Source organism: Ranitomeya imitator, chromosome 1 (assembly GCF_032444005.1).
Source record: "Ranitomeya imitator isolate aRanImi1 chromosome 1, aRanImi1.pri, whole genome shotgun sequence".
In the NCBI taxonomy this organism is placed as follows: domain Eukaryota; kingdom Metazoa; phylum Chordata; class Amphibia; order Anura; family Dendrobatidae; genus Ranitomeya; species Ranitomeya imitator.
This window is the reverse complement of record NC_091282.1, coordinates 989496765-989520690: the sequence shown is the minus strand read 5'-3', so window position 1 is coordinate 989520690 and position 23926 is coordinate 989496765. Positions and strand designations below refer to the sequence as shown.

Genomic DNA, 23926 nt, shown 5'->3' with positions numbered 1-23926 from the left:
TTTCTCATCTTTCAGGATACATCAGGGGCTTATCTACAGCATTACAGAATGCTCTAGATAAGCCCCTGATGCCGGTGGGCTTAGCTCATCTTCGATTTTGGGGGGTGACAGGTTCCCTTTAAATGGCATTATTGATAAAAATATCATTGCTTGCTCTTAAGAGCAAAGATTCCAAAGTCCGTGCAAGAGTAACAGTTATCACATATAGAAAAGGGGAACTGAGGACAGAATCTCTCAAGAGAGAGATCAGACAGTTTAGTTTTACATTGCCGTACATACAAATGTAAACATTGGATTGTACAATATTTTATTTGAAACCCCCTGGCACTGATTGTAAAGAGAAATATTTCTTCCTATGAATTCTATATGCAATGATTAAAGCGTACAAACAGCTTCTCTGTATTATGTCTGGATAAAAGTCAATGTCACCCTTGAATCTAGATCTCCGCTGCCTGGCAAAAATCCACATTTTTGTAAAATCAACTATGTTCTGTCTTGTTGTGGCATCACTCATTGGACTCGGAGTATCACAGACACACTTCTTAATGTTTCAAGTGGCTCCAAGACATAATTCAAGTGTATTAACTCCATTAACAAACTGTATATGCCATACTGTATGGCTCTTCCGGGTGAGTGGGGAAACAGCATGACCATGTCTCAGATATCCTCCATCCAAATGTTTGGTTAGTAGGTTCCAAAACTATGTTAATGAGAATCTCCAAATTGCTTCATAGACTTACAGGCTGTATGTATTAGAAAGCTATCCATACTGACAAAACTTATGAACGATAATATTGTAGAATAAAAGACGACTCCAAATAAATGGAAGAGGAGTTCCATAATCAGCTCTCATGTCTTCAAATGCTTGAGGACTCAGGTGGTATTTACTTTCCCCGATTCCAGCATATGTTCTCCATCACTGCTCAGTCTGGATGTAGTGATGGCATCACGACCACAGATCACATCACTATTGTAGACAATTGGCTGCAGCGGTGATGTGCAAGGTAGTCATTATGTCGTTGTTGTGGCCAATAAACAAAAACCGGAGCAGTAGCAGAGAGTTGTCACTGAACCTCGGGAGGAAGCACAATATATTTGATAGCTGTTTTTGAAGTCTACAAGTATTTGGGAATATGAAAGCTACCTTTGGAAAATCCCTTTAAAGGGAAGCTATCATCAGAAAATCACCTATTGTTTAAATCAGGTTTTTTGTCACATATATTTTTTAAAAAATGTAGTTGTTTTTTGTCCATATCATTTTTTTAAAATAAAATTAGTAATCTTCCAATTTTCATTCCGACCACTAGAGCATTTTTAGACTCATATGTATTGTCCTTTCAGAAAGAGTTTAAAGAAACTCTCTTATCAGTAGAGCCATGATTACAATGACAGGTAACACTCCTATACACAGCTGATAACACAGGATCCAGTAGGTGATATCAAAGCTGACCTTGCTTTCCCTCCCTTCACAATGACCTTTTCCACTGGCTCATAAGGCACTGCAATACAAAAGATATGGTCGGGACCTGACTATTGTGGCTACGTACATGTGTCGCTCTCAGAAACAATAGGAAGACTGAATCTAAAAAGGCCAAAGTGGCCAGTATGAATTGTAAGATTTCTAATTTTTATTTTCAATACATACTGCGATATGTAAAAAAAATGGCAAATTGTTTTAAGAAATACATATAACACACAAGAACGGATTTAATCATTGTGTGATGATAGCTTCCCTTTAATTTTACTTTATGACCACATAAATCAGAATTTAAAACGGTGAAAAATTTATTGGCATTATTGGCTCTTTACTGCATATTTTAACACAAAGTTTTACATCGTACCAAATGTATCAAAATGCATCTCTTAATTCGAAATCCAAGTTACTTTCTCTTCATTATGACAGAGTTTCTAGGGCTCCATAATATCTGATGCCTCTGTGTGGTACCATATTGCAGAGATCCCAACACAGAAGTCATTATTCTAAGTCACGCTTATGAATGTGCGACACACAGAGGTAAAGTAGGGGCTCTATGGACTTTTATGGGAGTCAGTTTATGAGCAAGTACATGAGCGCTTTAACAGAACTAACAGGAAAGCAGTTAAAGCAAGGTACCTGAATCAGCAGCCGTGATCAGTAATATATATTGCTCTTTCTTTTCTCGATCAAGAGTCTTCACCAAACTAAGTTGTCCACTGGATGACAATCTGAAAGCACCATCATCATTGCCAGAAACTAGAGCATATGTTAATCTACTGTTAAGCCCTTGGTCATCATCTCTGGCAACAACCTGAAAGAATGAAATGAAACCTCAATTTTACTTATTAATCTAGACATTTTAGATTTTATGAAGGTAATTAATGTTTGTGGTTATGTCTAAAGAAATATAAAAGTCATTGAGAAGTTACACGTACCTGGAGCACAGTCTTGGGTAATACATCTAAGTTCTCCGGAATATTAACAGAATAGGGAGACAGTTCAAATTTCGGAACCACATCATTGACATCAGAAAGGAGAATGCTGACCGTTGCTGTGTCTGTGCGTGGGCTACTGCCACGATCTGAAGATTGGATGACCAAGGAATATGAAGATTTCTTCTCTCGATCCAAAGGTTTGGCTATTGAAATAATTCCGGTGACTGAATCAATCCTGAATTCATTGCTTGGATTACCATCTATAATAGCATAACGGATCATGCCATTTATTCCTTCATCTGCATCTGTGGCTATCACCTGAATGAGATCTGTTCCAGTCAATATGTTCTCACTGATCTCCAATTTAAAGAGACTTTTTGAAAAGCGAGGGTTATTGTCATTAATATCAAGAACCATAATTGCAACATCTACAGAAGAAGAAAGTGAAGGTTCTCCTTTATCAGTAGCTATAATTGTTAAGGTATAGTTGGAAATATCTTCTCGATCTAGCTCTCCCGTCAGTCGCACTTCACCATCGATATTTCCAATACTGAATTTATTCCCTAGTGATCTGAGCAAGGAGTACTGGACATAGCAGTTTGGACCACTGTCTGGATCAGTGGCTTGAGCACGAAATACAATAGTATCAATAGGTGTGTTCTCTTGGACATAAGTCAACTTTGGAGAGATAAAATTTGGTGGATTATCATTGACATCCAGCAATATGATGGACACTTCCACAGTACTTGTGTATCTGTATGCAGGTGGTGGGGCCAAATCATGAACCTGTACCACTAGATTATAGAACGACTGGCTTTCTCGGTCTAGTGTCTGAAGAATGCTTAAGGCTCCATCCTTGTTAATTCGGAACTGGCCCATACTGTCCCCCGAAGAAATACTGTATACCAACTTAGAATTCAGCCCTGCAAATACATGAAAATAAGATTGATTTTAAACTCTTAAAAGTCATAGGAAAAACTAAAACAACCTCATAACATTTGATGATATGGTCTCACAACACAACTAAGTCCAAAAGAGTTTGACCAGTAAAATGGAAAAAAATGTAACTGCGGTATAAACTGCATGTTAGGGCTAGCGGAACGCACCGAGTAAATAGAAATGTTTATTGATATTGGTGCGTTCGCAGCCTGAGGTCCACCGTGCAGGAGTACCTGCTGCTAGCAAACGGCGGAGCTATATGGCGGTATAGACTAACTCAGTTAATTCACTGAGTAGCCGTGAAAGGAAAGCACTGTGCTCTGTTAGACTCCACAGAGGCACAGGCTAACTGCCCAAACAGAGAGCAGTCAGTGGTCACACAAACACACAAAACTCCTCGCCGGAGGAGCCAGCATTCTAGGGGCTTATTTCAGCCGGGTCCCTGAACACACATACATGTGACCACACTGGCGCAAAGCACATAACATAAGACAATACTAGCGCATGGCCGTGCAGTCATGCGCAGTTTATATAGTTGCAGCACAGGAAGCTGCTACTGAAGTTTTTGCCCTTTCAGGACCTTCCAGAAAAACCAATGGAATGTACTGCAGCACCTGAGCATGTGACCGAACATGTGACCCTCGACCTCCAATGGGAGACCCTGCCCTGGGCATGCTCAGTGTGAGTAAACAAGGACTTAGTCCCAGATAGGCTCGCTCGCCGCAGATCAGTGCAGGGTACCATAGGGAAGCCAGAAAAGGCAGTAGTGACCCTATGCACCGAATCAGCCCCAGCGAGACGCTGGGAGCGACGTCTCCGCTGAGCAGAGCCCACTGCGGCCGATACCGAATGGGAGACCGCAGCAGACACGGATCGAGATTCCCCCTGTGCAGCAGAGGAAACTCGACTCCTAACATTAGCCCCCCTCCTAGGGCCCCCCCCTCCTTGAGCCTCACTACGCTCAAAAGCTGCGATAAGCAGCGGAGCCCGAATGCGCTCCACAGGCTCCCAGGTTCTATCCTCTGGGCCGTGACCCTTCTAGTCCACCAGATAAAATTTCTTGCCACGTACCACCTTGCACCCCACAATAGCATTCACCTCAAACTCATCCGTGGATGAACCCGATGTCCCAGCAGATGACTCGGAAAACCGGGACAAATGAACGGGCTTTAAGAGGGAAACGTGGAAAGTATCGGTGATACCAAGGCGTGGAGGAATAGCCAAACGGTAGACCACAGGGTTGACCTGTTCCAGAACCTTAAACGGGCCAATATAGCGAGGATCAAACTTAGTGGACTCAACTCGCAGCCTGATGTTACGGGCGGAGAGCCACACTAAGTCGCCAGGAGCAAAGACCGGAGCGGGGCGCCGGTGTGTATCAGCCGAAACCCTCATTCTCTCCTTGGAGGCCCGGATGGCATCCTGTGTGTGGTCCCAGATGTCACGTGCCTCCACCGCCCAGTCTGCCACCCTAGAATCGGTGGATGACACGGGCATGGGCACAGGGACACGCGGATGCTGGCCGTAATTAAGGAGAAAAGGAGTTTGACCAGTGGAATCGGCTACGGCGTTGTTCAGGGCAAATTCCGCCCAAGGTAGCAAAGATGCCCAGTCATCCTGCCTAGCAGAGACGAAATGTCGCAAATATGTCACCAGAGTCTGGTTGGTTCTCTCCACCAACCCATTCGTCTCGGGATGGTATGCAGATGAGAGGTTTAACTCTATGCTGAGTAAACGGCAGAGCTCTCTCCAAAACCGAGATGCGAACTGGGGACCCCGATCGCTGACAATCTTATCAGGCATACCATGCAATCGGAAAACATGTTTAATGAACAACACCGCCAAGGCCCGTGCTGAGGGTAACCGAGGAAGCGGCACCAAATGCACCATCTTGAAGAAATGGTCGGTGACAACCCAAATAATGGAGCAGCCACGCGACTTGGGTAGACCCACCACAAAGTCCATCCCGACCATCTCCCAGGGCCTGTCTGCCACCGGTAGAGGTTAAAGCAACCCAGCAGGCCGTTGCCGAGGAGACTGATTCTGGGCGCAAGAAACGCACGCCTGAATATAGTCCTTGACATCTCGGGACATATGCGGCCACCAGTATGTTCTCGCCAGAAGCTCAGATGTCCTCTTGGTCCCAAAATGCCCACCCACTCTGGAGGAGTGAGCCCAAGAGAGAACCTCCGGTCGCAAGTTAGCTGGTACGAAAGTCTTGCCCGGGGGCACAGACTCTAGTGAAACCGGAGCTACAGTTCTCAGGCTCTCAGAAGGGACAATAAACCGAGGCTCCTCCTCCTCCGATGACACCACGGAGCGGGAGAGAGCGTCAGCACGAACGTTCTTCTCCCCGGAGAGGAAATGGAGAGTAAAATGGAACCGGGAGAAGAACAGGGACCATCTAGCCTGGCGAGAATTCAGCCGCTGGGCCGTTTGCAGATACACCAAGTTCTTGTGGTCAGTGAAGACTTGGAAGGGAAAGCGAGCTCCCTCCAAAAGATGTCTCCACTCCGAAAAAGCCAACTTCATGGCCAGCAACTCCCTGTCCCCGATGGAATAATTCCTCTCCGCTGGTGTGAAGGTCTTGGAGAAGAAGAAGCAAGGATGCTTCCGACCTTGAGCATCCTTTTGGAAAAGGACTGCTCCAGCACCAACGGATGAGGCATCCACCTCCAAGATAAATGGCTTATCAACATCGGGGCAATGTAGGATGGGAGCGCTAGCGAAGTGTGACTTGATCGAGAGAAAGGCTTTGGAGACCTCCTCTGACCACAACTTGGGATTTGCTCCCTTCTTGGTGAGGGCAACCAAGGGAGCTACCAAAGTTGAGAAGTGTGGAATGAACTGGTGATAGTAATTAATGAACCCCATAAAGTGCTGCACCGCTTTAAGAGAATGGGGTTCCTGCCAGTCCATTACAGCCTGTAGCTTGGCAGGATCCGTAGCCAAACCCTGGGCAGAGATGATATAACCAAGAAAGGCAAGGACTCCTGCTCAAACACACACTTCTCCAACTTGGCGTAGAGGGAGTTTGCCCGTAAGAGGTTGAAGACTTTGCGAACATCTCTCCGATGGGAGTCAATATCTGGAGAGAAGATGAGAATATCATCCAGATAGACTACGACCGAGGTGGTGAGCATATCCCGGAAGATGTCGTTCACAAAGTCTTGGAAAACGGCTGGGGCATTACAGAGCCCGAAAGGCATCACCAGATATTCATAGTGCCCATCCCTGGTGTTAAAAGCCGTCTTCCATTCATCCCCCTCACGGATGCGAATCAGGTTGTAAGCACCCCGCAGATCTAACTTTGTAAATACCCTCGCTCCCCGTAGCCTATCAAACAGCTCAGATATCAGGGGTAGTGGGTACTTGTTCTTAACGGTGATGGCGTTAAGACCCCTGTAGTCTATGCATGGACGTAAGTCTCCAGTCTTCTTTTGTACGAAGAAGAACCCTGCCCCTGCCGGTGACACTGACTTCCTAATGAATCCTCTTGCCAGATTCTCTTGGATGTACTGGGACATTGCCTCCGTCTCCGGGAGAGATAACGGATAGACTCGACCCCGGGGAGGCTCAGCACCAGGCAAGAGGTCAATAGGACAGTCATAGGGGCGGTGAGGCGGAAGGGTCTCCACAGCTCTTTTGGAGAACACGTCTGCATAGGGCCAATAGTGCTTGGGGAGAGAGGAAAGATCTGCGGGTACCTGTGTAGTAGCAACCTGAACACACTCCCTCAGACATCTACCCTCGCAGGATTTACTCCATTCCAAAATTCTCCCAGAGGACCACTCAATATGAGGAGAATGGTAGCGAAGCCATGGTATCCCCAACAGGACCTCATCAATTCCCTCAGGAATGACTAATAGGGAGATTATCTCCTGATGTGATGGAGACACAGATAGCGTGAAAGGAATGGTTTGGTGGGTAATCTGTGAAGGTAGTGTTGACCCATTTACCACTCGAACGGTTACTGGCTTGGCAAGCATCACCAAGGGTATTGCGTGACGCTGGGCAAAAGCGGAAGACATAAAGTTACCCTCTGCCCCAGAATCCACGCATAGCTCGACCATAAGAGTGGATGGGCCTATGGTAATTGTCCCCTTGAAGGACAACTTTGAGGCAAACGTCGCCGTGTCTAGTGTACCTCCTCCAACTGCCACTAGACGCTGACGTTTCCCCAATGGCTGAGGACCCTTGAGGCAAGGTGTCCTGACTGCTGGCAAACATGACAGACCTTATGTGCACGGGCAGACTGAGACTTGGATCCCGCTCGTGTCACCTCTAAGGCCTCATGTGACCCCAGATGCCTGGACTGGAGATTCCAAAGGTTTGGCGAAGGTGGGAGCCAGCCGAAACCTCTGCCTACACTGGGCTCGCTCCAACCTCCGCTCGTTAAAACGGAGGTCAATACGAGTAGAGACAGTTATTAACTCCTCCAGTGTGGCAGGAATCTCCCTAGTGGCCAGAGCGTCCTTAATGTGGTCAGCCAGGCCCCTCCAAAATATGGGGATAAGGGCTTTATCTGACCACTCCAGCTCGGAAGCTAAAGTACGGAAGCGGACGGAAAAATGGCTGACCAAGGACTCACCCTGAGTTAATGCCAGTAGTTGGAGCGCTGTGTCATGTGTGACTTGAGGTCCTAAAAAGACCTTTTTCAGAGTGCTCAGGAACAACGGAGCACTCTGCACCACATGATCACCACGCTCCCACAGCGGCGTAGCCCACTCCAACGCCCTGTCCGACAAAAGAGACACAATAAATCCCACCTTAGCCCGCTCTGTAGGAAAACGTGCAGCCAGGAGCTCGAGGTGAATAGAGCACTGACTCCCAGATCCCCTACAAGTTTTGCTATTTCCAGAAAATTTTTCTGGCAGCGGGAGGCGAGATAACGTCGGAACAGGGGTGGCAGTGGACAAGGTTGCTGCAGCCACGCTAGCAGCCTGTACAGCAATTGCGTAACATCCACAGCTGAGGTTGAGCTCTCGAGAGCCGCCAACCTACCCTCCAGCTGCTGGATATACTGCAAAGATTGCTGAATGTCCGCCATTTACCAGCCAGACCCTGGCGCTAGTATTCTGTTAGGGCTAGCGGAACGCACCGAGTAAATAAGAGATGTTTATTGATATTGGTGCGTTCGCAGCCCGGGTCCACCGTGCAGGAGTACCTGCTGCTAGCAAACGGCGGAGCTATATGGCGGTATAGACTAACTCAGTTAATTCACTGAGTAGCCGTGAAAGGAAAGCACTGTGCCCTGTTAGACTCCACAGAGGCACAGGCTAACTGCCCAAACAGAGAGCAGTCAGTGGTCACACAAACACACAAAACTCCTCGCCGGAGGAGCCAGCATTCTAGGGGCTTATTTCAGCCGGGTCCCTGAATACACTCAGACTCAATCTCCTCGCCGGAGGAGCCAGCATTCTAGGGGCTTATTTCAGCTGGGTCCCTGAACACACATACATGTGACCACACTGGCGCAAAGCACATAACATAAGACAATACTAGCGCATGGCCGTGCGCATGGCCGTGCGGTCATGCGCAGTTTATATAGTTGCAGCACAGGAAGCTGCTACTGAAGTTTTTGCCCTTTCAGGACCTTCCAGAAGGACCAATGGAAAGTGCTGCAGTACCTGAGCATGTTTTGCCCTTTCAGGACCTTCCAGAAGGACCAATGGAATGTACTGCAGCACCTGAGCATGTGACCGAACATGTGGCCCTCGACCTCCAATGGGAGACCCTGCCCTGGGCATGCTCAGTGTGAGTAAACAAGGACTTAGTCCCAGAGAGGCTCGCTCGCCGCAGATCAGTGCAGGGTACCATAGGAAAGCCAGAAAAGGCAGTAGTGACCCTATGCACTGAATCAGCCCCAGCGAGACGCTGGGAGCGACGTCTCCGCTGAGCAGAGCCCACTGCGGCCGATACCGAATGGGAGACCGCAGCAGACACGGATCGAGATTCCCCCTGTGCAGCAGAGGAAACTCGACTCCTAACACTGCATTTACTCAATCTTTATTGAGTTGCTCAATCAAATCCCTACTTGAAACATATTTCTTTGTAGGTATGCAATACACTTTACATTGTGCCAATTCAATTACTGTAGCTCTAATGCATCTTAGATAGAAAATAGTTTTGTAAACAGTCTTGAATACAAATTTTGCAACTTATTTCTAAGGAAATCTATGTGACTTCATGGTTAAAAATTAGAAGCAAATCCAGTGATCCTGCAGCCAGAGGGCCCTCTGCCCCCAACTTCTTATTAGCCTACTAAATGTTTCAGGAAGTAGTTAAGCAGAAATAAGTGGAGATTTCTGCACCACTATTTTGCAAAAGATAAGTATTTTGTTAGATTGAAGCATGATATAGTCCTTATATTATAGTGATTTTTCTTTGATACATAATTTTACTGATGAATGACTTGAGATAAGACGGAAATGTTTATTTTGGATTACTTTCACCAATAAAATGACTTCATATATATTCGAGTGTCAAGTTCTCTTATAAACGCAACATGGGTAGGATCATAATTGTGCATCTACTACCAGGAGTCCTGTGCTCTGTTTATTCCACCATAAGTGGAAACATGACTGCAGAATGAGGTTGTGAACTATGACTTTTCTACTATTATGAGAATTTGCCCATTCTGTAAAACACATTTTTTACTTGTCTAGTCCACAGCAAGAAAAAAAGATACAAATACTCAGCTAGATATACTCTGTGCACAACCAAAGGCCTCCTATTTTATAGAACTTTTAAGGAAACACCTTGGACATACAGTAGAGACCAAAAGTTTGGACACACCTTCTCATTTAAAGATTTTTCTGTGTTTTCATTACTATGAAAATTGTACATTCACACTGAAGGCATCAAAACTATGAATTAACACATGTGGAATTAAATACTTAACAAAAACGTTACTGAAATTATGTCTTATATTCTAGATTCTTCAAAGTAGCCACCTTTTGCTTTGATGACTGCTTTGCACACACTTGATGAGCTTCAAGAGGGAGTCACTGGGAATGGTTTTCACTTCACAGGTGTGCCCTTTCAGGTTTAATAAGTGCCTTTTAAATGGTGTTGGGACCATCAGTTGTGTTGTGCAGAAGTCTGCTGGATACACAGCTGATAGTCCTACTGAATAGACTGTTAGAATTTGTATTATGACAAGAAAAAAGCAGCTAAGTAAAGAAAAACGAGTGGCATCATTACTTTAAGAAATGAAAGTCAGTCAGTCCGAAAAATTGGGAAAACTTTGAAAGCGTCCCCAAGTGGAGTGGCAAAAACCATCAAGCGCTACAAAGAAACTGGCTCACATGAGGACAGCCCCAGGAAAGGAAGACCAAGAGTCACCTCTGCTTCTGAGGATAAGTTTATCCGAGTCACCAGCCTCAGAAATTGCAGGTTAACAGCAGCTCAGATTAGAGACCAGGTCAATGCCACACAGAGTTCTAGCAGCAGACACATCTCTACAACAACTGTTAAGAGGAGACTTTGTGCAGCAGGCCTTGATGGTAAAATAGCTGTTAGGAAACCACTGCTAAAGACAGGCAACAAGCAGAAGAGACTTGTTTGGGCTAAAGAACACAAGGAATGGACAGTAGACCAGTGGAAATCTGTGCTTTGGACTGATGAGTCCAAATTTGAGATCTTTGGTTCCAATCACGGTGTCTTTGTGCGACACAGAAAAGGTGACCGGATGGACTCTACATGCCTGGTTCCCACCATGAAGCATGGAGGAGGAGGTGTGATGCTGTGGGGGTGCTTTTTCTTTTGACACTGTTGGGGATTTATTCGAAATTGAAGGCATACTGAACCAGCATGGCTACCATAGCATCTTGCAGCGGCATGCTATTCCATCCGGTTTGCGTTTAGTTGGACCATCATTTATTTTTCAACAGGACAGTGACCCCAAACACACCTCCAGGCTATGTAATGGCTATTTGACCCAGAAGGAGAGTGATGGGGTGCTACGCCAAATGACCTGGCCTCCACAGTCACCAGACCTGAACCCAATCGAGATGGTTTGGGGTGAGCTGGACCGCAGAGTGAAGGCCAAAGGGCCAGCAAAAACTAAGCATCTCTGGGAACTCCTTCAAGATTGTTGGAAGACCATTCCCAGTGACTACCTCTTGAAGCTCATCAAGAGAATGCCAAGAGTGTGCAAAGCAGTCATCAAAGCAAAAGGTGGCTACTTTGAAGAACCTAGAATATAAGACATATTTTCAGTTGTTTCACACTTTTTTGTTAAGTATATAATTCCACATGTGTTAATTCATAGTTTTGATGCCTTCAGTGTGAATGTACAATTTTCATAGTCATGAAAATACAGAAAAATCTTTAAATGAGGTGTATCCAAACTTTTGGTCTGTACCGTACATGTTAATTTATAGAACACTACTTCATGGTTTGTCAACTGCTTCCACATGTGAACCATAGTGTCCCTATCTGCCTTGATAATATAAGAAATAAGTCTCAGCATAAAGACGTAGATAATAGAAGACAGAAATACAGTACAAGGCTATAATGAGATCAAGAATAGATTGAAACAGATTGAGAGAAGTCACCCACACATCGCTAAATTCATAGGACTCTGCGGACTGCAAGACTAATTAGATCCTTTAGAAAAGTGATGGACCATTAAACAGAATTATCTGGTTAATAAAAATAAGTCCTGAAATAAGCGTCTGAAGACAGGACACTGATAATGTGTGCAAAACTGTAAAGCGCTGCGGAATATGTTAGCGCTATATAAAAATAAAAGATTATTATTATTAGGACACCATTCCTTATCCAGCAAGCCATATGTGTTTCAGTATTATATATTATAGCGTTATATCATAAACTAATCTTCCATTTGTTTAAAAGAAAGAGAACAGTGTAATGTAAGCAAGAGTAAAAGTTTTCTTTATTCCAAGTCCTGAAAGTACGTTAATGTCTGAAGACAGTTCCATAGCACTGTCTGCAAATGAAAAATATGACAGTAAGCATACTTAGGCTCTTGTTCTGATGGCAATTTCTTCCAAATCTAATGTTAATAAAGTAAAGGAGACCAATTATTTATTGGACAAGAAATAACAAACAATATTATTTGAAATTATGGGGGGGATTTATCATGAGGGAAATTTCTGAGAGCTCTGACAAAGAAAAAATTAAATGTTGTCAACAATAGCAAATATAGAAGGGATAAAAAAGTAATTAAAGTGGTTCTCCAGAGCAGACAAAAATAAATAGCCAAAGGAAATGATATCACTAGAAAAACGTGCCTTTAATTAATACATTTCACTTGTTTTGTGTATGAAGGTGACTAAGGGTACCGTTACACTATACGATTTACCAACGATCACGATCAGCGATACGACCTGGCCATGATCGTTGGTAAGTCGTTGTGTGGTTGCTGGAGAGCTGTCACACAGACAGCTCTCCAGCGACCAACGATGCCGAGGTCCCCGGGTAACCAGGGTAAACATCGGGTTACTAAGGCTACGTTCAGACTAGCGTTGTGCGCCGCTGCGTCGGCGACGCGACGCACAACGCACCGAAAAATGCGGCAAAACGCACGCAAAAACGCTGCGTTTTGCGACGCGTGCGTAGTTTTTTGCCGAAAATCGGACGCAAGAAAAATGCAACTTGTTGCGTTTTCTTGGTCCGACGCTTGCGGCAAAAAAGACGCATTTGTCGCAAAACGCAACAAGCAAAAATGCATGCGTCCCCCATGTTAAACATAGGGGCGCATGACGCGTGTGTCGCCGCTGCGTCGCCCGACGCGGCGCCGACGCACACTAGCACAACGCTAGTCTGAACGTACCCTAAGCGCAGGGCCGCGCTTAGTAACCCGATGTTTACCCTGGTTACCAGCTAAAAAAAAAAAAAAAGTATATACTTACATTCCGGTGTCTGTCCCTTGCCGTCTGCTTCCCGCACTGACTGACTGCCGGCCGTAAAGTGAAAGCACAGCACAGCGCGCTGTGCTGTGCTTTCACTTTACGGCCGGCAGTCAGTCAGTGCGGGAAGCAGACGGCAAGGGACCTGATGGACACCGGAATGTAAGTATGTAGTGTTTTTTTTTTTTTTACATTTACGATGGTAACCAGGATAAACATCGGGTTACTAAGCGCGGCCCTGCGCTTAGTAACCCGATGTTTACCCTGGTTACAAGCGAACGCATCGCTGGATCGGTGTCACACACACCGATCCAGCGACGACAGCGGGAGATAAAGCGACGAAAGAATGTTCCAAACGATCTGCTACGACGTACGATTCTCAGCAGGGTCCCTGATCGCTGCTGCGTGTCAGACACAGCGATATCGTATGGATATCGCTGGAACGTCACGAATCGTACCGTCGTAGCGATCAAAATGGCACTGTGTGACGGTACCCTAAGGCAGTATATAAAAAATGTCTTCTTTTTACACATTCCTTTGTTAGAATGTTAATAGGATAGGTGCCATTAAGTATGTGCATTAATAAGCTCTGTCCTCTCCCTTTATGTGTAGGAAGCCACAGCTCTCTTCATGTTTAGGACAATTCATTTCCAGTGGTATATTCATATCTAATACTAGCGATAACAAGGATCCTGAGATAAGATGCTGCTGCTCACACTATTGTCTGCTTTGTTCCTCTGATGTAATACTGAAGATAACAGGGGTGCTGGGTAAGAAGTAGCTGCTCACACTGCTGTGCACCCTGTCTTTCTGACGTAATACTGCACATTACTAGCGTGCTGGGTAAGAAGTGGCTGCTCACACTGCTGTCCACCCTGTCTTTCTGACGTAATACTGCACATTACTAGTGTGCTGGGTAAGAAGTGGCTGCTCACACTGCTGTCCACCCTGTTTTTCTGATGTAATACTGCACATTACTAGCATGCTGGGTAAGAAGTGGATGCTCACACTCCTGTCCACCCTGTCTTTCTGAAGTAATCCTGCACATTACTAGCGTGCTGGGTAAGAAGTGGCTGCTCACACTGCTGTCCACCCTGTCTTTCTGATGTAATACTGCACATTACTAGCGTGCTGGGTAAGAAGTGTCTGCTCACACTGCTGTCCACCCTGTCTTTCTGATGTAATACTGCACATTACTAGCATGCTGGGTAAGAAGTGGATGCTCACACTCCTGTCCACCCTGTCTTTCTGAAGTAATCCTGCACATTACTAGCGTGCTGGGTAAGAAGTGGCTGCTCACACTGCTGTCCACCCTGTCTTTCTGATGTAATACTGCACATTACTAGCGTGCTGGGTAAGAAGTGGCTGCTCACACTGCTGTCCATCCTGTCTTTCTGATGCAATACTGCACATTACTAGCGTGCTGGGTAAGAAGTGGCTGCTCACACTCCTGTCCACCCTGTCTTTCTGATGTAATACTGCATATTACTAGTGTGCTGGGTAAGAAGTGGCTGCTCACACTGCTGTCCACCCTGTCTTTCTGATGTAATACTGCACATTACTAGCATGCTGGGTAAGAAGTGGCTGCTCACACTATTGTCCGCCCTGTTTGTCTGATGTAATACTGAAGGTAACAGGGGCGCTGGGTACGAAAATGTTCCTCACACTGCTGTCCAATCTGTCTTTCTGATGTAATACTGCATATTACTAGCATGCTGGCTAAGAAGTGGATGCTCACGCTGCTGTTCACCCTGTCTTTCTGATGTAATACTGCAGATTACTAGCGTACTGGCTAAGAAGTGGCTACTCACACTGCTGTTCACCCTGTCTTTCTGATGTAATACTGCAGTTTACTAGCATGCTGGGTAAGAAGTGGATGCTCACGCTGCTGTGCACCCTGACTTTCTGATGTAATACTGCAGATTACTAGCGTGCTGGGTAAGAAGTGGATGCTCCCTCTGCTGTGCACCCTGTCTTTCTGATGTAATACTGCAGATTACTAGCGTGCTGGCTAAGAAATGGCTGCTCACACTGCTTTTCACCCTGTCTTTCTGATGTAATACTGCAGATTACTAGCACACTGGGTAAGAAGTGGCTACTCACACTGCTGTCCACCCTGTCTTTCTGATGTAATACTGCACATTACTAGCATGCTGGGTAAGAAGTGGCTGCTCACACTGCTGTTCACCCAGTCTTTCTGATGTAATACTGCACATTACTAGCGTGCTGGTAAGAAGTGGCTGCTCACACTGCTGTGCACCCTGTCTTTCTGATGTAATACTGCAGATTACTAGCGTGCTGGGTAAGAAGTGGATGCTCACGCTGCTGTGCACCCTGTCTTTCTGATGTAATACTGCAGATTACTAGCATGCTGGGTAAGAAGTGGATGCTCACGCTGCTGTGCACCCTGTCTTTCTGATGTAATACTGCAGATTACTAGCGTGCTGGGTAAGAAGTGGATGCTCACGCTGCTGTGCACCCTGTCTTTCTGATGTAATACTGCAGATTACTAGCGTGCTGGCTAAGAAATGGCTGCTCACACTGCTGTTCACCCTGTCTTTCTGATGTTTACTTTTGATTTACATAAGCTTGACTAACTGGCATGCAACTCTAAATTGTTGGGAGCTTACAGCAAGAAAATGAGAAAAGGTAGAGGAATAACTATTACATATTCAGAAAGGGCTATCCAAGTTATATTTCAGGGTACTGTCACAGGTTTACTGCGACAGGAGCCAGAAGACCGAAGTGTCTCATTTCTCCTACTCCTGCACTACATTATTAAGAAGCACATCATCTTCATAGTAGAAGGTACAGGTTTCTTTTAGCAGTGCAGGGGCTAATCTGCTCAGTTGAGAGCTACAGGAAGCTTTCCTGCATTAAGGCTCTCAGTTGTTCACAGTTAGTTACTTCCATCTTCTATATAATCTGGGCCCTGGTAAGCACTCATTACCAGAGTTAGCTTCATGCTGCATGATTATGGTGGTTTTTGGTTGGTGTTCGAGAAGGCTTTTGGTTTATCTATCTGAGACTGTTGCTAAGTTTTGGGTGTGTGCTAATCCTCCTCCTTCTCCTACTTTGGTTTTACCCCATCCTCCACTCCCTGGTGTTTCCCTTTGATGTTTGTGTGATTAAATTTATATGATTGGTATTTTCCTTTACCCCTGTTTGCAGCACCTTGTTAGTCTGGTTGGTGTATTATGGTACACTACTACTCCCCTCTTCCCTGGGTGGGAGAAAGGTACAAACTGAGGGCGGATTCAGGAGCTAAGGCAAGGTACGGGGGCCCGGCGTCTTCACCATCAGAAATAATCCAGGGAATAGGGCGAGCTAGGGCATCAGTAGTGTTAGGGACAGATACTACAAGTATGCTATGAAAAAATCACCTGACATACTCCCTTTAAATGCATAAACTGTGACCCTCACTTCAATGGCACCATTGGTAGCCACTTACTTTGCCTATCCTGCATCCTGACCGGTTGCAACTTAACTCAACTTATTTGACCGGACCGATTATCAGCATTTGCTAGCATCACTTCCCAACATAGGAAAATGCTACATCCAAATTAAGGCTTTTGAGCAATTACAAGAGATAAAAATAGAGTGAGTTGGAGAGCAAGGAAGGTGCCTACATGTCTAACCAATTTATTGTTCAAATCACTCTTTGATTTTTACATTTATTTTCTTGTATGTAAAAATATGGATTATAAAACTCGGCTTGCAGAACAACTCCTATTCCTTGAAAATGAAATATAGAAAAACAGAGGAATGTAATCTCTGATTTGTAAAACCTCAGCAGACACTCTAAGTCACAGTGAGGATTTTCCTTTGAATGGATTTGGAATAGTGTCATTGCTGTAAATATTCATGATTGGTGTATGTGGAAACTTCCTGAACAGCAGACAGTTCCTTTGTGTGGATTCCTGCAAGCATTAATCATGAATGGCGGTAGCTGGAAAGGGTGTAGAGCTAACGTTTACAAGCACAATGTTCAGGAAGCTACTAGGATAAAAACAAACAATATTGCATGAGTAGTAATACTGGGGGTACATAGGAAAATAAATTGATAAGGGCACGTACGTGACCTGACTGTGATACTGCTATTTTGTAGAATTCAGGAGGTCCTGTAGCTTAAAAAACATGAAGTATGAAAGTTAAAGAGATTGTGCTCTTTAGAATTGTTCTCAGAAGGATGTAATAATGGCATATTTTTAGCATCTGTATTACAGATGTACTGCCATGACCTTGGGTATGTAAGATCCAATGTTGATATAGTCCAATTCAGTAGAAGAACCTCTTGAGGTTTGAGATTATTAGTTTTAATTTAGAGAATGTTGTAAATAGCACGGCAGTGGTTCCTGGTGGTCATTGTTTAGTTTCCTAAACTGATGACATCATTTACATCTACAACATCCATGTGACCGCTGCAGCCAACAACTGGCCTCAGCAGTCTGGTGTCATTCGAGCTCGCAGTCCCACTGAGGAATGGTAACAAGGCTATAAGACCTGGCAGACTACTATCTAAAGGACGACATCTAGGGTAACAAAGTTCCAACAGGGTGATATTAACATGGTGGCTCTGTGATTAGCACTGTAGCTTTGTAGCACTGGGGTTCAAGGTTAAAATATCCACAAAGACAACATCTGCAAGAGGTTTGTATGTTCTCCCCTTGTTTGTGTGAGCTTCTTCCAGGTAATTTGGTTTTCTCCCACACGCTAGACTTACTGATATGGATTTTAGAATGTGAGCCTAAATGGGACAGCAATGCTGATGTCTGTAAAGTGCTGTGGAATTAATGGAACTATATAAATGAGTAAAATAAAGAAATAATAACAATAAATCACTTACGAACCGCTGAAATTTCAGATAGTGCCAACAATGTTGAAAGGTGTCCATAGTACACTTTAGATATCTGTCCGTCATTGTTAGTTTGTTTACTGTATGTGATATTTGTAACTTGTATGTAACCCCTTCTCATGTACAGCACCATGGAATCAATGGTGCTATATAAATAAATAATAATAATAATAATAATATCTGTCAGCCAACAGCTTTCTCTACTTCTCCCTCCCATACACATGTATGCCTGGCTCAGCCAAACATTTATGTGCTTTAAATGGGGAAAGGAGAGTAAGTCATGGCCAAATACCTCTAATTATCTCCCGCAGGAACAAAAGTATCAGGCGTATAAATTGTAATTGACCGATCTTTTAACCCCCTAAAATCACCTGCCAGGAGAGGCATAAATACACAGGGGGTCTCTCTGACATCAGCAAGTGGGCCACCTTTAATTTAAAGTTTAAGAAGACTTAAACTTCTGGGCTGAGCACGGTGGCGCAGTGGTTAGCACAGCAGCCTTGCAGCGCTGGAGTCCTGGGTTCTAATCCCACCCTGGACAACATCTGCAAAGAGTTTGTATGTTCTCTCCGTGTTTGCGTGGGTTTCCTCCGGGTACTCCGGTTTCCTCCCACATTCCAAAGACATACTGATAGGGAATTTAGATTGTGAGCCCCATCAGGGACAGCGACGATAATGTGTGCAACCTGTAAAGCGCTGCGGAATATGTTAGCGCTATATAAAAATAAAGATTATTATTATTATTAAGATGCAACTTTTTCCTATGTTATTTTTTTTTTTTCTTAAATAACACACGTTTAGGAAGCCTGACTGTTGCTGGAAGGCAATTCACAAAAGGGTCAATCTCAGTAATATGGGTTTACAGTTGTTAGTATGCTTATATTGAAATGTATTGCATAATACTGTAAGTGGACCTCTTTGTATGTGATGTTTAAACATTCTAAGGATAATGCTTTTTTTATAAGGATGAGCATATGCATTTGGCATGGAGACAAAATGTTCAGTCCAATTAAAACAATTAGTATATGAAAGCTTTAATTGCATTTTTACTGTTGATAGCATTTGACAGAAAGATAGGCTGTTTGATGTACTATAACAGCATAATCTTAATTTTAGTGTTTATTCTCAGTCTGTTGTCATGGTAACTGAGGTACTTAGCGTAATGCTGAAAATAAATTTGGGAAATTATCTAAGTAAACAATCTTCATTTTATTTAACTCGTCTTCCTATCTACAATGAAGAATGAATGGATCCCCTCACCCTCCTAACAGCTGGCATAAAGATGAAATCTGCCCAGATGTCCTGAGCAGTTCCACCATTCTCAGCTGACACAAGTAACTAGGGAACAAGGGACGTTCACTGAGCCACTCAGTAACCTCTTGTATCCCACAAGTTAGAAATGTACAGCACAAATGATAGGGAATAGGATGTGTCTATTGAATGTATATAAACTGTGACAACGTACGAAATGGTCAACCTTACTAAGCGGGGCAGAAGCACCGGTGCCCATACACTTCGCTCAACTTGACAAATGTCAAACATGATGGTTTTATTGAGCTTTTATAACCTCCTTTACTTTGCTTTAAAATGTTTTTCTTTTTTAAACTTTTAAAATAAAAATGATTTCTATATGAAGTCTTAGCCATGGAAGCTGCACCTGGGAACTGGTCCGTAGCTCTTCTTAAAAGTACTGGCTGGTCCTCTGAGTTCAGATATACATTCCTGGCTGCAATCTTTCTGCAACCTTCTCATTGAGTAGCGCCTATGCAAACAATACCAATTAAAGTAAATCTCCTTACATGAACTAATCTAAACACATTTTGAATCTATACCCCCTATAGTATGCAGCACCTTATGTTTTTCTAATGTTTACCCATTTTCATCATACAACTTAGAGCCAGCCAAACACTTGTTCAACTGAATTGTTAATCTCTCCCCAAACCTCCATACAAATATCTGGCATTATTTTACACAGTTGCATTGTGCAAATTGTGATCTATGTACATTAGTGTCTTTGGAGTATACAGTTAGGTCCATATATATTTGGACAGAGACAACATTTTTCTAATTTTAGTTATAGACATTACCACAATGAATTTTAAATAAAACAATTCAGATGCAGTTGAAGTTCAGACTTTCAGCTTTTATTTGAGGGTATCCACATTAAAATTGGATGAAGGGTTTAGGAGTTTCAGCTCCTTAACATGTGCCACCCTGTTTTTAAAGGGACCAAAAGTAATTGGACAATTGACTCCAAGGCTATTTCATGGGCAGGTGTGGGCAATCCCTTCATTATGTCATTCTCAATTAAGCAGATAAAAGGCCTGGAGTTGATTTGAGGTGTTGTGCTTGCATTTGGAAGGTTTTGCTCTGAAGTAAAAACGCAGTTAAAGGCACTCTCCATGCAGGTGAAACAAGCCATCCTTAAGCTCCAAAAACAGAAAAAACCCATCCGAGAAATTGCTACAATATTAGGAGTGGCAAAATCTACAGTTTGGTACATCCTGAGAAAGAAAGAAAGCACTGGTGAACTCATCACTGCAAAAAGACCTGGGCGCCCACGGAAGACAACAGTGGTGGATGATCACAGAATAATCTCCATGGTGAAGAGAAACCCGTTCACAACAGCCAACCAAGTGACCAACACTCTCCAGGAGGTCGGCATATTAATATCCAAATCTACCATAAAGAGAAGACTGCATGAAAGTAAATACAGAGGGTTCACTGCACGGTGCAAGTCATAAGCAACAAGAATAAAAAGGCTAGACTGGACTTTGCTAAAAAAAAAAATCTAAAAAAAGCCAGCACAGTTCTGAATAACACTCTTTAGACAGATGAAACCAAGATCAGCCTATACCAGAATGATGGAAAGAAAAGTATGGTGAAGGCGTGGAACAGCTCATGATCCAAAGCATACCACATCATCTACAAAACATGGCAGAAGCAATGTGATGGCTTGGGCATGCATGGCTGCCAGTGGCACTGGGTCACTAGTGTTTATTGATGATGTGACACAGGACAGAAGCAGCCGAATGAATTCTGAGGTATTCAGAGACATACTGTGTGCTCAGATCCAGCCAAATGCAGCAAAACTGATTGGTCGTCGTTTCATACTACAGATGGACAATGGTCGTTTCATACTACAGATGGACAATGACCCAAAACATAAAGATAAAGCAACTCAGGAGTTTATTAAAGCAAAGAAGTGGGATAGTCTTAAATGGCCAAGTCAGTCACCTGATCTCAACCCAATTGAGCATGCATTTTACTTGTTAAAGACTAAACTTCAGACAGAAAGGCCCACAAACAAACAGCAACTAAAAACCACTGCAGTGAAGGCCTGCCAGAGCATCAAAAAGGAGGAAACACAGCGTCTGGTGATGTCCATGAGTTCAAGACTTCAGGCAGTCATTGCCAACAAAGGGTTTTCAAGCAAGTACTAAAAATGAACATTTTGTTTAAAATTATTGAATCTGTCCAATTACTTTTGGTCCCTTTAAAAAGAGGGTGGCACATGTTAAGGAGCTGAAACTCTGGGGTAATGTCTATAATCAAAATTAGAAAAATGTTGTCTCTGTCCAAATATATATGGACCTAACTGTATATTCATTTTGTTGTTGGTCCTTGGGTGAGTGGGATTTTTTCCTCCATACTATCATTTTTTACTGTTTTTGATAAATTTCAATGAAGATTAATATTATGTTTTTGTTTTTTTCTTCCATTTATTTTTCGATATCTAAATAATTGTTTGAAGTAACCTTTACAGTATTAGGCCGTTTATAGATTTTAACGCTATTAACCTGCAGATATGGGGTTAATATGCTGGGTAACATAATTATGAAGCCACATGGCTTCCACACTAAAAGCTTGTCTGCTGGGAAGAAATGTGCTTTATTCCTCCTGGCAGCCTCCGGTTTTGATTCATAGAGGCGCCACTGGCACGGCTTCAGTCACCGCTCAGTGCATAGTGAGTGGCAGCTGTAACCGTGCACCATCACTGACTGACAGCCGGCTCTGTACTGGTGCTCTGCTGAGCAGACTGTCAGTCAGTCCCGGAGAGTGGTTACAGTCACTGCTCACTATGTACTGAGTGGTGATTGAAGCCTCGCCTTTATGACTGAAATCCAGAGGATGATGGGAGGAATAAAGTAAATTTCCTCCCAGCAGCCGAGCTTTCAAAGTGGATGCCGAATGGTTTCAGACCGCTATTAGCCTACAGATTAATCCCATATCTGCAGGTTAATAGCATTTTTATATGACAGGTTCCCTTTAAAGGGGACAGTCGTATAAGCCATAGCCAGACTTCCCTGGAAGTAGATTATTTCCCAGGGAAACAAAAGATCTGGGAAATAACTCAACAAGCCCAGTTCTTCTTCCCCAACATTGTCGGGTAGGGGAGTTAGGGGACTCCATACATGGATGGTTGGCAGAACCTGAAAAAAATCAGTGGATTTAGCTGGATGAAATCCAGTGCATTAGGTGTGTATCAAGACAAGTTGCTATATCCAGAAGAACCACAATGCATATTATTTTTTAATCTCAGACAACAATATGCCTGGATTATTTAACCTTAAACAAACTAAGATACTTAGATAAAATGCCATGCAATCACAGAAAGCCCAGAAAACTTCTAGCATATTTTGGCTTGATTACATCTGAATTATAAGGTGGTGATCACACTCGAATGTCATCCATGAGGATTTGTTAGGAGCTGCCATTGCTCCATTATTAGTGGAAGCCATTATCTTCATATGTATGGAAGCTAACAGAGAAACATGATAATAAACTTTACAGATGGGATTGCTGACTTTTAATAAAAACCTAAATTTTGGGGTTGTTTACATAGATGATCAATTATCATTCTACATTGTGAATTGGAATTTGTACATCTACATTAAACACTTTGTACAGCATGCCGTGGTCACAAATAGAACAAATTGTATGATTATTCAATCAATTGTCGTAATTATTTGCAATGTATGTCAAAGGACATATTCTAGGTGCAAGCACAGCAAAATTAAAATTTGCACTCAAACTATTAAAGCATGGAACTAATGAACTATACAACCCTAAATTACCATTTCAGCTTCAGATCATAACATTTAAATGCATTAATAAAAATTAAAATCTCTGCAAAACAGAATGCATACCCAGTCATAAATATGGAGGAATCACAGCCACCGTCACCAGAGAGTAGTGATTCTAATTAGAGCTAAGATAAATGCTGACATTCTGGATTAGAAAAATGCCACGTAGACAAGAATGCTTGGCAGAAGAAGTAGACCCCAAGAAGCATTTTATTATGATATGATGCATTAAATTAAACTAGCGAGAGAAAAGTCTGAAAATAAAAGTAGAAAACCTGCATACCTTCATCGGCATCGGTCACATTAAACGTAAGAATTGTTGAGCCAATCGGTAAATTCTCCATTACAGAAGTGCTATAGGAGCTCAAGCTGAAGACTGGGGCGTTGTCATTGATATCCAAAATATTGAAATAGACTCTCACACATGAGGACTGCCCTCCGCCATCTCGTGCACATACTGAGAGAATGTAATACTGCTGAACTTCAAAATCCAGGGCACGGGTTACATTAAATACTCCAGTTACAGGATTCAAGAAGAACATGCCATCCTCATCATCATCGGTAACAGTGTAGGTGATTTCTCCATTGATACCAGAGTCATCATCTGTGGCCAATATTGCAGCTACAATGGAACCTGATTATGTGAAAGACAGACATTATTTCAAATATGGGATGGAAAAAATACAAATAAAATAAAATGCAACTACATTTAAATCAGATGAGGGCTCAATTCTAATTCTAGGTAAATACTACAT

At 43.4% G+C, this 23926-nt stretch overlaps 1 protein-coding gene across 1 annotated transcript in view; it reads right to left on the bottom strand.

Annotated features, from left to right (window-relative positions):
• FAT4 (FAT atypical cadherin 4) overlaps window positions 1–23926 on the bottom strand; it is a 365514-nt gene that overhangs the window by 81429 nt on the left and 260159 nt on the right. Inside the window, exons 4-6 of the mRNA XM_069743926.1 lie at window positions 23455–23805; window positions 2413–3335; window positions 2114–2288 (exon numbers count right to left, since the gene is read on the bottom strand). Of these exons, the coding sequence (XP_069600027.1) occupies window positions 2114–2288; window positions 2413–3335; window positions 23455–23805 (1449 nt within the window). The remainder of the gene's footprint in view (window positions 1–2113; window positions 2289–2412; window positions 3336–23454; window positions 23806–23926) is intronic.